The sequence below is a fragment of the Labrus bergylta genome, chromosome 9, assembly GCF_963930695.1.
Source record: "Labrus bergylta chromosome 9, fLabBer1.1, whole genome shotgun sequence".
NCBI lineage: Eukaryota > Metazoa > Chordata > Actinopteri > Labriformes > Labridae > Labrus > Labrus bergylta.
Window position 1 is genome coordinate 30,028,087 of NC_089203.1, and position 12,468 is coordinate 30,040,554.

A 12,468-nucleotide genomic window follows, 5' to 3' on the forward strand; every position below is an offset into this window, starting at 1 on the left:
CCTTCCAGCGTGAGAGAGCGAATATATTTAAAAAGAGGGAACAACTCTTTTTCAATCTCATAAATCTACCTTTGTTTTTGTGAGCAGAGACAAAAGAAAGCTGTCTAAACTTGCAGATGAACAATAAGGCAGTGAGCTGGAGGAGGCGGCGTGTGTGTGTGTGTGTGTGTGTGTGTGTGTGTGTGTGTGTGTGTGTGTGTGTGTGTGTGTGTGTGTGTGTGTGTGTGCGTGCTCGTGTGTCATTCAATATGAGCCAAATAATTAGAGCATTGTGTTGTCTCTCAGCAGCAGAAGCATGCGTTTGATTTTATGTTAATGAATGTCTGCCTGTGTGCAGCGGACGCATGTCTTCCTCTGTTTCTTTTTTGCAACCAGCCACAGTTTTTGGACGTCGGGTTGGAACCAGAGTCGGCTCACACGGGAGCTCATTTGGCAGAGCGGCCCGTTTCCGGGGAGCAAATGAAAGCTGAACCTAATGAAAGCACACGCGGCCAAAACCTGCCGGGTAACATCTGCCCCAGACTGTGGCTAAAACCAGAATCCACTCTCTTTTACCAAGCAAAACCACACGGCTCTGGTTTACCATGCTTTCTGTTTTCCACTCGAGTCCCAGCTCTATATTGTCTTTTATGTGTAGCGCAGGCGGTGAGGCCTGTGGACCTTGGAAATGTATCACGGTGTAAAAAACCACGTGGACCTCTTTGAGGAAATGTTGATTGTTTTGTCGCTCCTGTGTGTTGTTTGGCAGGTGTTTTGAAGAAATAGACTAAAGGTTTTCCTCGTCCATTCCTAATGAGACGCAGCTTATTCATTCAGTCCTTCAACATCAGCATAGACTCTGTGCTCCGTGTGTGTGTGTGTGTGTGTGTGTGTGTGTGTGTGTGTGTGTGTGTGTGTGTGTGTGTGTGTGGGGGGGGCGGGGGGTAGATCCTGAAGGAAGCGGCCTCTGAGTGTTTCACAACCCTTCTTCTGACACTCTGAGTGTATGTTGGCTCTCTGGGGAGAGCTCGTCTTCCTTAACGTGATCCGCTCTCGGCTGCAGTCCAGAGTCAGATATCTCAACATGAGATGGGAGGGACTGCACTGATGTTCTGCACAGCTGTTGGTGCTTCTGGTGCACAATTTGGTGCAGATATTTTGCTGGCATGTTGAAACCTTTTGTTGTTTTTTTGTAAATCATTATTGGATGGATTTGATACAAAATCTAGAGCTATCAAACACAAATAATCGCTGATTCAGGAGTTAATTGCTCTAATTCCCATTTTTAAACCCATCATTAAAATTACATTTGTTTAGCCTTTCAAAACAGTTTTAGTCATGCTTTTGCTTTTGAAATGTTGTATTGCCTTAAGCCAAGTGTACTCTACTTCCTGTTTTGATCAAAACTTGCTTCTAATTTGGAAAAAAATAAAGAACTTCCCGGAAATCGAAGGTCATGGCGTTAACTTAAAGGAGATCTATTATCCTCACGGTCACCATTAATGATGTCACTCTGGGACTCCTGTTGAGCAGCATTGTGAGATGTGTAGCTCTAAAACCTCCTTTTTTAACTGATACTTTAAGGCCCGTCTCCCAATTTGCCCACTCCCCTCTGATTGGCCAGCTATGTTTGCAGTTGCAGTGAAACCACGTCCGGGGATTACACCAAAAACTGTGTATGCTGTGTTTTAAAAAACTTTGCAGAGGTTCAGTAGCAACATCGTAACATCATCTGTATGTATTTAAATATGGAGCAGCAGAATAGATCTCCTTTAAAAACAGAAACAGGAAGTCATCTAAAACTGACGTCAAACAGCCTAAAGGAACGGTAACAAAGGTCAATGTGTGATGTCATAAGGTCAATGTGTGATGTCATAAGGTGGATGTTACTTTGGACTCGTCAGCTGAGCTGTCTGAGAGTTTGTTAAAGTGAAATGAGACATTCAGAGATGCAGCAGAGTCCTTCTTTTACATCACTGTGACTACAGGAAGACCCGTTTTAAATGCTAGGTGTGAGTGTCACATAAAGTTGGTTTTGCATGAAGTTTAGTTAAAATTTCAAGTGTCTGACCTCTAAGAATTTGTAATGTTAAATTCTAATCACAGAAGAATTAATGATCTATTAGATGTCTGAAGACTCGTGGTACTCTTCTGTTAGTCTTTGCAGTCCATGCAGCCTGTGCCAAGAACAGTTTTATTTAATATAGACTGTTTTAGTCATATCAGGATGAGAGACTCCCATCTGTTTAGCAAAACATATCCTCACTAATTAGCCTTAAAATAAGAGTGGTCAGGTCAGTCAATTAGAGATAAGAGGGGGACAAACACAAAGCGTTCAGATGCAATCCAAAAGCATTGCTCCAATAAAAATGTGGTCAATTATTTTAAAGAGGCGGCACGACTCAAAACTGTTATCCTGCATCTCACCATGGAAACAGAAGGTACGGACTAAGAACCTCAGCATCCAGGATTATGTCAGTCCGTCTGAGCAGTCTGATGTTGGAGCTATTCTTACTGGAGGAACATGTCTGTGATGTGACTGTTAATGAAAGAGCTGCATGGATGCATGCCATTTTGTTTCTCATATGTCGGAGTGAAATGCTGGAGTGGAGACCACTTAACAATAACACCACAGTGGGCTGAATGTTTCTTGTAGAGCTTCATATACTGTACTGTACCCTATATATATATTAATACACTAGAGGAGAGAAAGGAGTTTACTGTAGGGGCCTCATTTACACAGAATTGCACAGTTATCCTTCTTGGTTCAGCAAGGAGAGCATTTCTCTGGTTTTACTGCATGTATGTTGTCGACGTGGGCATCGCTGACCTACAAAGATAACCTTGTTTTTTTTGTTTTTTTCGGAGGAGATGTAGCATTTGGTGCTCTGATTTCTGATGCAGCCCAGGGGACTGCTGGCTCAGAAACCACAGAAACACTGTGAGCTCTTAATGAGACTGCACAAACGAGGCACAGCACGAGTGACACATGCTTCCAGAAGAAAAAAAGAAAGAAGGGAAAAGACGCCATTATTTTCTGATGTCTAAAACAAGTAGAGTCTGCATGAAGCAATTATTGGTTATCATCACTGCAGCCGGTTAACAAGTGTTTGTTTTAACTATATTTCTATGGATCATAACGTGTTTATCTGCAGTTTAAAGGTCACACATTCTATAAAATCCACTTCACCATGTGAAGAGACACACTAATATGTGTCTCTAGTCCGTCTACAAACCCCCCAATGATGAGAAAAGTCCATCCTCTCCGTCTTTTGACTTTTCAGAAAATGTGTGCTCAACTTGGAGATTTTCCCTTCATGACATCACAAAGGGCAGTAGCCCCTCCCCCAGGTGGGTGACACTCCCACAGCGAGGTGTTTTTCTGCCCTCTGAGTCTGCCTTCTCACCGTAAACAATAGGACATGGAGTGAGAAAGCCCGAGACACCCAAGCCCTTCAAGAGAGGGGCATGGTCAGACACAGCTCATTTACATATTTAAAGGTACAGACACAGAAACAGCCTGTTCTGAGCAGGGCTGAAATAGAGGGGTTTATAGACATGATCAAATACAGGATCAGAGTGGATTTAGAACAAGAAACTTCACACACATGTTTTGAGGAGCTCTGAGACTTATCTAAACTGGTTGAAGAGGAGGAGAATATGTGACCTTTAAAGCAAAACAATAAATAATACTTTGTTAAATAGCATTTCAAATCAGAGGATGTGCAGAAAGTTAAGCACATAATAACGGTCTATGGCATAGTTTAAGGAACTAGGGAAAGTCTCTTGCACAGTTATTGCTCACAGAAATTCTCCACAAAACTCCAGAGAGTGATGAAAGTTATGAGGAATAAAAAAAATATGAATTCAAGAAGACTTGCAAAATAAGTAAACTGCAAATGCACTGGGATGAGATGTGCTATATCCCACAGTATCATTACATATTCAGGACAGCTAAATGACTAAAGCTCAGTATTTCCTTTAGGGATCAATCGTTATAAAGACTGCATTTCTTACATTTAGTAGTAAGATAAACATTTTAAATAGCCCCAATGTGTTTTAGACACAGCACTGTTCATACATTATTAATTCAATTGGATTATTTGTGGGGTTACGTAGACAGTATCATTTATTTATGGTCATTTTTAAAGTATATTTGTAGGAAATTTTAAAACTGCTCTGGATTTACAACAATGATGCAAACATGCAGAGATGTTTTGCTTTTAAAGTCAGGATATAAGTTGGTGGTTCATCAAAGATAATGGGAGATCATCACCAACGCACATAGGCTTAGTATGTTTTCTTTAATAGATTCATACAGTACAAGAGTTTAGTGTAAGTAAACAGTGGGACGTTTTTTGGTGGGCGGGGCAACAATCCTCCAGACACATTAGCCAGAGCTAGCTAGTTATTTTTGGCTAGCTTTCAACATATGCACCAGAAAATACAAGCTTCTCTGAGTATATTAAATACTTTACTCTTCAGCACCAAGAGTGTAACTGGAATAAGTTAACACTGACGAATGGGAGCAGACTGCTCTCACTCAGTGGATGGAGGATTTCACATGACTGCTATAAAAACCAAGTGTGTATTTGAAACAAACGTCATTGTGATGTATGCCCTAAAAGGATCTATGTATGGATGTGTTTTTGTTATTGTTCTGTCAATGGATTAAAAAAAGTTGCTTTGTCAAGGGTGTATTGTTTTGCAACCAGCTTGTATTTTTCTCAAAGTCTCATTTGAACCAAATAGTGCTTTTCAGGCTCGCCCACAGAACACATGACTGGGCCCTGAAAAGCCAATCCCTCAACAGATTTAATAATATCTTTACATGCATGTTGGATCAGGAGTGTCGGTGCTAGCTTCCTTGCTAACATTTGCTTTCTCTTCCTGGCCCGGATCAGAATATGGAGGCAACTGAAAAAAAAGCTTACTGACAGGTTTTTGTTGGGGGTCGAATGCTTTCTTGCATCCTGACTTTTGTGCAGGTCCAGGCATGGCTATGACCCGCCCAAAATTACTAACAGTAAAGTTAAATCAGCTAAACCAGAACTTGGACGTGACAAAAAATGGTTCATACCATTTTAAGCATTTTTGCATTTTGAAACAGGCAAAAGTTAATCAAATGTGTTTCTTTGTTGTGTTTATAAGTAATGGTGAGTATGGGTCCTCCATGTGCCTGGGCCCCAGAAAGCGTTCCCCTTTCCCCCCCCTTATGGGCGGCCGTGGTTATTGTGTGACACTTATCAGGTAAGTGTAACTGTAGACATCAAGTTAATTTCACGATGTAGCAGCATCCAGTCAGTCAGACTCAATGGTACAAATACATCTTCATTTATTTCCACATACATTTTTTTTACTTTTACTTTGAAGTTTTCACAATCTAAATGATTCAACAACAAAATGAGGAACTACCACAACAAAGTCCAAATTTCCTACTGGAGAAAATTATGCAAATGTCACCGTAATAATAAAATTGACACATGTAATTTGCCAACCAGCAAAAGTACAGTTAAAGTAATAAAAAAGAGACAAAAATAGGACAAAAAGGTGGTTCATGTAGGTACTTGATCAATGCTGGCTCATCTTTATGATGATCCAAGTATAATATTAGATCCTGAACAGTGTTGGAGGACTGATTTTTGTTTACCCAACATGTTTTTATAAATAAAATATTTTTTCTGTTATCCTCACCGATAAATAATATATATTTGTTAATATCTAGAAGTCAATTTTGGGGGAGCAGGGACGGATAATCAACCATAGAAGCCCTTCCTGAATCCAGAAGTCTGAAGAATGTTCTTGCTTAACACGTGGGGAATATCAATTTTGGCTAACCCGTCTCATGAATATTGCTGTGAATAGTCCTTTTGAATGAATATGTACGACCATGTACATAATGAAGTATTAGGTACACATATGCAAAGTATTGAACATAGGAAATAATGGACTGTTTCATTGATTTGTTCTTGGAATAAGCATGGCGCAAGACTAAACAAAGTAGGTTAATAGCTTAGATACAAATTTGTACTGTACATGGTTCAGCAGAGTCTTTAGATCCAACCCAAAACTGAATGTTCTTTTGGGGCATATAAATTTCAAAAAGCTGATAAATGACACCTTTCCCTTTCAGGTCCCAATGGTGCCAGTAGTTTCACTCCGTATCCACTTTGAAGAAGTTGCCCGCTGGCAGCTCTGTAGGGAAATGTCCCACCACGATTTCCGATATATGAAACACAGTATTCAAGCATTATGTCGACTTCCAGTGATTTTAGGTACTGCTCTTCTATGTTATGATGCCTCGAAACAGCTCAGTTCAGTAGTCCTATTTTCAAAAATACATTGTACTTTGGGCGTTTCCATAATCCATAAGCTTGGATTTAAAAAAAAAGAAGTCACATCATTTTCATGTTAAAACGACGGGGTCCAGCTTGCCCCTCTGCAGAGTCAACATTAGTGCCGTTGGACTTTGACCGAGGCACATATTCAACATCTATGTTGTTTTTATGCTTCCCTTTGCCTCTGCTCCAGACGAAAAGGAGCAAGAAACAAAACAAGACCACTCCCAGGAAGGTGAAACAACCCATAGCTGTTGACACTAAAATAGTCTTTAGGTCTAAACCGAGGGTCACACCAGTCGTCCCATTGGCAGTGGTATTACTGGGATCTATGTAGTACTGGGTCCTGTTGGCGTACAGCATTCCCAGACTTTTAACCGCCAGTGAAGTCATCAGGGTGTCGTTCCCAGCAGTGTTGGAGGCAAGACAAAGATACACTCCGCTGTCTTGTACCTCTGCCGACTTGATCTCCAGTGTGCCATTGTTGTGGACAGTAACTCGACCGTGGTTCCTACTTGTCAAGACTCTTCGACGAGGTGACAGCCAGGACACAACAGGCCTCGGTGTCCCCTCAGCACTGCAACGCAACATCGCCTGCTGGCCCTCATCCACAGTGATTGTTTGTGTCTTATTCTCGCGTATTTTTGGCTTTGTGCACGTCACGTAGTAAGACAGGAGGGTCTCCTTGAACTCCTTAAAAGGTCTACCACGAATACCCTCAGGTGTGCTGCACTCCGGCTGCGACTCCCCAAAGAAGATGGAATGCCTTTTCTGTAGGATCCACATGAGACGACAGTCGCACACCAGGGGGTTGTTGTCAATCAGAAGAACCTCCAGAGCCTCGGGAGACTGAAACACACCCTTCTCCAGTGTATCCAGTCGGTTGTGAGAGACATTGAGGACTTTGAGTCCCCGAAGACCCTGAAAGGCGTATGGTTCAATGGCGGTGAGCTGAGCTCCAACCAGATGGAGCTCCTGTAGCCGAACTAGTTCCATTAGCATACCCCCTTCAATGTGCCTGATGCGGTTGAAGGACAGGTTGAGGTGTGTCAGGTAGGGCAGGTGCTTCATGGCTTGGTATGGGAAGGAGGACAAGTTAGTGTGGGTTATAGACAAGGTGGTCAGGTTGAGGCCATGCAGGGTGTTGGCTGGCACGTGATCAAGTGAAGGCCAATTATCGATTTCTAGGTGCCGAAGCCGGAACAACTTTTTGAATGAGTAGGGATGCAAAGTGCTGATGCTGAGGTATCGTAGATGGAGGCTGACCAGGTTGTGCAGGTGGGAAAGGGCCTCAGTGGGTACAACTGTGAGGTTGCACCTCTCTAAGGTTAGCATCTCCAGGCTCAATAGTCCACTGAACGCACGGTGAGAAAGATAAACCAGATCATTGTCTCCAACTTCCAAAAACTTTAGATTGTGCAGGTCCTGAAACATGTAATCCAGGAGGATAACGATCTTGTTGTCACTTATATCCAGTCGGGTCAGATTTGTTAAGCCTGTAAAGACGCCCAGAGGAATGAGCTTGATGCGATTGCTCTTCAGACTGAGCGAGTGCATGGTGTACAGGGCGTTGAAAGCTCCAGGTTCAACATAACTGATTATATTTCCACTGAGGTCAAGTTCCTCGAGCCCAGGAAAGTTAATAAAGTCATCAGGGTTGATCATTGTCAGCTTGTTCTTACTCAGGTCCAGGATCCTGGTCTCCGTCGGGACGCCGTCCGGGATGGTGGGCATGCGCTTGCGGTGACAGACGACTGCCTTGGTCTGCGCCGAACACTCGCAGCGGGAGGGACATCCCAGGGTGGAACCCACAAAGACAGCCACGAGGGCCAGTCCCAGGAATGGTTGCCAGCATGAGACGACCGCGTGCAGCATGACTTTGCTCATACAGTCGATCATTGTGTCACGGTTCTGCAGCAAAGAAAGAAAACAAGAGGAGAAAGAAGGTGAGTCTTAGATGTGTAATCATTGAATTAGTTAAAATTACAAATATTACAGCGGAACTACTAACAGAATAATTAACACTGATAACTAGTGTTGACAACAGATTAGGTGGATCGCTTATCATCCTGTACCAATCTAGTCACTAATTAAAATACAGGAAATTTGAACTGCTGGGTTCCACATTTTTGGTTTGCTATCACCTGCTGTTTAAATTTCGAAAGTTTGAGTCACTCTCCTTTTCCACACGGCCGAATGAGTTGGCTGTCTTTGTTTCCGTTCTACCAGAGCATAAAAAAATATCAAGGCCTAACAGTGCTGGTTAAAATGGCTTCCTGTTGAGAGTTGCCACTTTATTTTAATTCCTCTAAAAAATTTAATTACCTTCTGAATAAACAAAAATGCTGCTTTTGTACCCCATTGTGTCAATTCCCTTTCTGTGTTTTAAGGGTTACAATGACTTACAAAGGCCGATGAAAACAACCTCAAACCGGTGAAGGCAGAGGGATGAAAGAAATCAATCATGAAATAAACTGCTCGGCACTTTATTTACTTCATCGACAAGTGAGGAAAAACTAAATAAAAAAAGGATATACATGAAGGGGGGGGGGGGGGGGGGGGGTCAGACTCAACTGTCACAATTCTCAATCCACTCCATTGAAAAAAAACCTGAGTGTGTTACAGGGCTTTCACTCTTGCCAAAATGTCCTGAAAATCTCAGGATATTTACAGGAGGAGCCATATGTGTGAACGCAAACAGCCGAATGTCTGCTGCCAGACCCCTAGTATTCATTCTGCAGCAAGTCCAAGTGAGCTGATGTGAGAACGCAGCAGGATATTCTTCAAAGAATTCATCTAGTGCCAATAGGAGCAGTCCTCTGGTAATTATCTAGATATTTTCAGGAGTGTGAAAGCAGGTTTACTGTGTTGGTGCAGGACTTCTACAGCACAGGACGAACCCTAAACTTCATTAACCGTTTGTGGAATGCAAACACCAGATTATCTTTTTACATCAAGGACCTACTTACATACCTCACATGAGCACCTGCTGCTATAAATATAAGCATATATGTCTTAAGAGCACATGAAGACGAGCAGATCCATGGCCTGAGTTCATCGCTCGACACAAACAGACTGAGTGACAGGTTGCAAACCATCCCTGCCTCATTTCTTGTGTCATGGGCTGTGCTAAATTTAGAGAGGGATGATCTGAATGTATATAAGATTATAGTGCAGAGATGATATGAATGCATATTAATCTTAAAAGAAAAAAGGTTAAACAAACAGATAAATTCAAAGGTTTTACGAACTGATCTTAATGCTAAAGCAGTGATGAACATCTTAAGACTTGAATCAAACTAAAGGCATGGTATGGATGGTATAAAAACAAACACAACACGGGCAAAGGTAAAACCAGGAGGAACAGGTTGCCAAGGTGACACACTGTCTTCTTTAGTCAACAGTTTTTATTTATTTATTTGAATTGCTGACATTCATAGAATCTAACTCTTTGAGTCTCCACTTTCCTTAGCTCCTATTTGCTGGAAAACGTTGCTGCTATCGTTAGTATGCACCATATGGCCGTCTCTCCGTTGCTGCCGACTTGAAAAACATTGCCAAAAGTGCATCAGCCTGTTTAAGTTTTCAACAGCTTTCTAATAGTGTGTTTGTAGCGGATCACTAAATACTTACTCCCTGCATTAAAAGCAGCACCTCACTTCGTCTTGTTGCTTCTGCAACATGTCCCCCGCTTGTATCTGAGCATCTAGCTCTTTATTAATGTGAACTAAATGATGCACATTATGTGATTGCATAGCTGCAACTGTATTACAGTTCTAAGGCAAAATCAATATATTTGACATCAATGTTGTTTGTATTTACTTACTAAAAACTGTTGGGCACCAAAAAATAAGACAGAGGTGCTGAGGGGCTCTAACTTTCAGTCAACCTAACGACAGGCTGAGAGCTGGAGCTGAGGCGGGTTTTAAACCTCCTGACAAACCGTTACACCGCGCCCACCTGTCAATCAGGTCAGCTACACGCCTTATTGTGAATAACTCTTATCCTTCATCAAATCAAAACTGATGAGTCATCAAAACATTCACCCCCCGTACAGTGTGTGTCCATCCAGACATGAGCTAATCACTCCTATTTGGTTTTTTGAACCAGGCTGTAAACATGTTCATCTCTGCTGTAAAAACAGGCTTTTTAGAATGGGTGTGTATGTGACTTCCTGTGCTTCTGCAGCCAGCCTCTAGTGGACACTCCAGGAACTGCAGGATTTTAGCATCTGCTTCATTTTTCAAAACCGGAGGTTGCCGCTTGCCGCTTGGCACACACACACACATACATATACCACATGCATTTCTGCACCATACGATTTAATGGCTTTAACGGCTTCGTAAGAGGGTGGCTAAACAGCATAATGATTGGATATCTTTGCAACAGGGTGTAATCAGAGGAAGAGGGAGCGTGCAATATCACCCACTCACCTGAACACTTCTCAGTGCATCAACTCTCCTAAGAGACCATCATCAGTATCACCTGCTGAAGTGTGTAAGGCTGCAAAGAATCAGCGAAACACCCTCCATGACTGAAACCCCAACAACGAGCCCCATGGTTGTTTAAAGACGGTGTGTGTGCCCTTTCTAAATGAAACATGCAGGAATGTACATTTAGTGACCTTGCATGTATTCAGATGTAGAAGAGACAAACATGAATTCTCTTGCTTTTACCATGGTTGTCAGCCTTGAAGGAGAAACTCTTTAAGCATAAATATGGATAACAATGTGACATCAAGGACAGAGTATAAGAGGGGGAGTGTGTATACTCTGTTACCATGAAACGACAGCTGCAGCAGAGTTTCAGTTTCTAGGTTCAAAACTTTTCATTGATGTTTTCTAAAATAAACAAAAGAAGACAAAATAGAGTCGTAATCTTATCAAGAAGAGATGCAAGTAGACTTTTATATATTGCACAATGTGAGATGATAAGTCTCTCAGTAACTCAATAATTGCAGAGAAGGCCAAATGTACGATCATTTTGTAATTTCAACGTCTCCTCAACCAAACACTGTTTGTGATTTGAGAGCAAACCAATCACATCAGCATGACTGAGATGGCCGTCACATCCGCACCATTCAGCCCCCGACTGACTCGCCCGCCATTCATGCTGCCACGCTCTACCTGCCAATTAAATCATCACCTGACACCCTGTTAACACCCGCAGCTCGTCATGCCACACAGACTTGAGGAAAACGCATGTGACCACATTAAGATGCTGCTAGCTCGGCTACACAGCGTCTGGACATCAACACTTCAATAGTTAGTTTCTTTATTTGTTCATTTATCTAAACCAGGGATGGGCAACTTTGGTCACAGGAAGGGCCACATTCGTTTAATTCTCACTGCCAGGGGGCCAAATTGTAGAATACAAAAACGATTGCAGTCAATGATGTCTCAAATTTAACTCAACATATACCAGTGATCAAATATTATTATGGACACAATTCTGGTTTTCAAGATTTTATGGCAGATTTTGTCATGTTTTCCAAATAATTAATATGTAGAAATTGATCTGAGGGCCACTTTGAGGGTTGATGCGGGGCGCATGTGGCCCCCGGGCCGCCAGTTGCACACCCCTGATCTACACCAATGTGGTGTGCAGGGCAGAGTTTTACCTTCAGTGGTATTTAGGACTCATCTCGTTTTTTTTACATGTATGATAGTTTTAAGCAGAATACGATAATTTTAAAGCTGCAGTACGATATAGCTGTTTTTTTCCATCTGGCAAAATTGAAAACCATTAATACCAAAGATGGGACACAATTGTCGCTCACATTTCCTTAACATTTCCATTTCATCTTAATTCATGGTGTGACATTCAGTAACCGCAGAACTCCTGCAGTGCGATGTGAGACAAGCCTGCACGCTGAAGGTGTTTTCATAACGTGGCCCCTGACCCACATTAGTGCAGGGTTTGATCCTGAGAGGCGGAGGATAACAGGTAATGGTATCTGACTCAGCATAAATCAGCGAACAGCTATTTCAGAGGGGTGCCGAGGTCGTCCGCAAAAAAGCCATCATCCCGAGCACATGAACACGAGAGGCCCCCGATGTGCATCTCAAACTCTGTACGCAGCGCTCGAGACAATTAAATTAAGATTTACTCATCCACTCATCCACAAATATATGACAAATGCATCTGCCTA

General features: G+C 42.2%; 1 protein-coding gene across 5 annotated transcripts in view; it reads right to left on the minus strand.

The window, feature by feature from the left end:
• Positions 1-5,297: 5,297 nt before the first annotated feature.
• lingo2 (leucine rich repeat and Ig domain containing 2) overlaps positions 5,298-12,468 on the minus strand; it is a 247,861-nt gene continuing 240,690 nt past the window's right edge. For all 5 annotated transcript variants that reach the window (XM_065958803.1, XM_065958801.1, XM_020652519.3 and 2 more), the window contains one exon: positions 5,298-8,228. In XM_065958803.1, the coding sequence (XP_065814875.1) occupies positions 6,375-8,216 (1,842 nt within the window). In that variant the 5' untranslated portion in view covers positions 8,217-8,228 and the 3' untranslated portion in view covers positions 5,298-6,374. The remainder of the gene's footprint in view (positions 8,229-12,468) is intronic.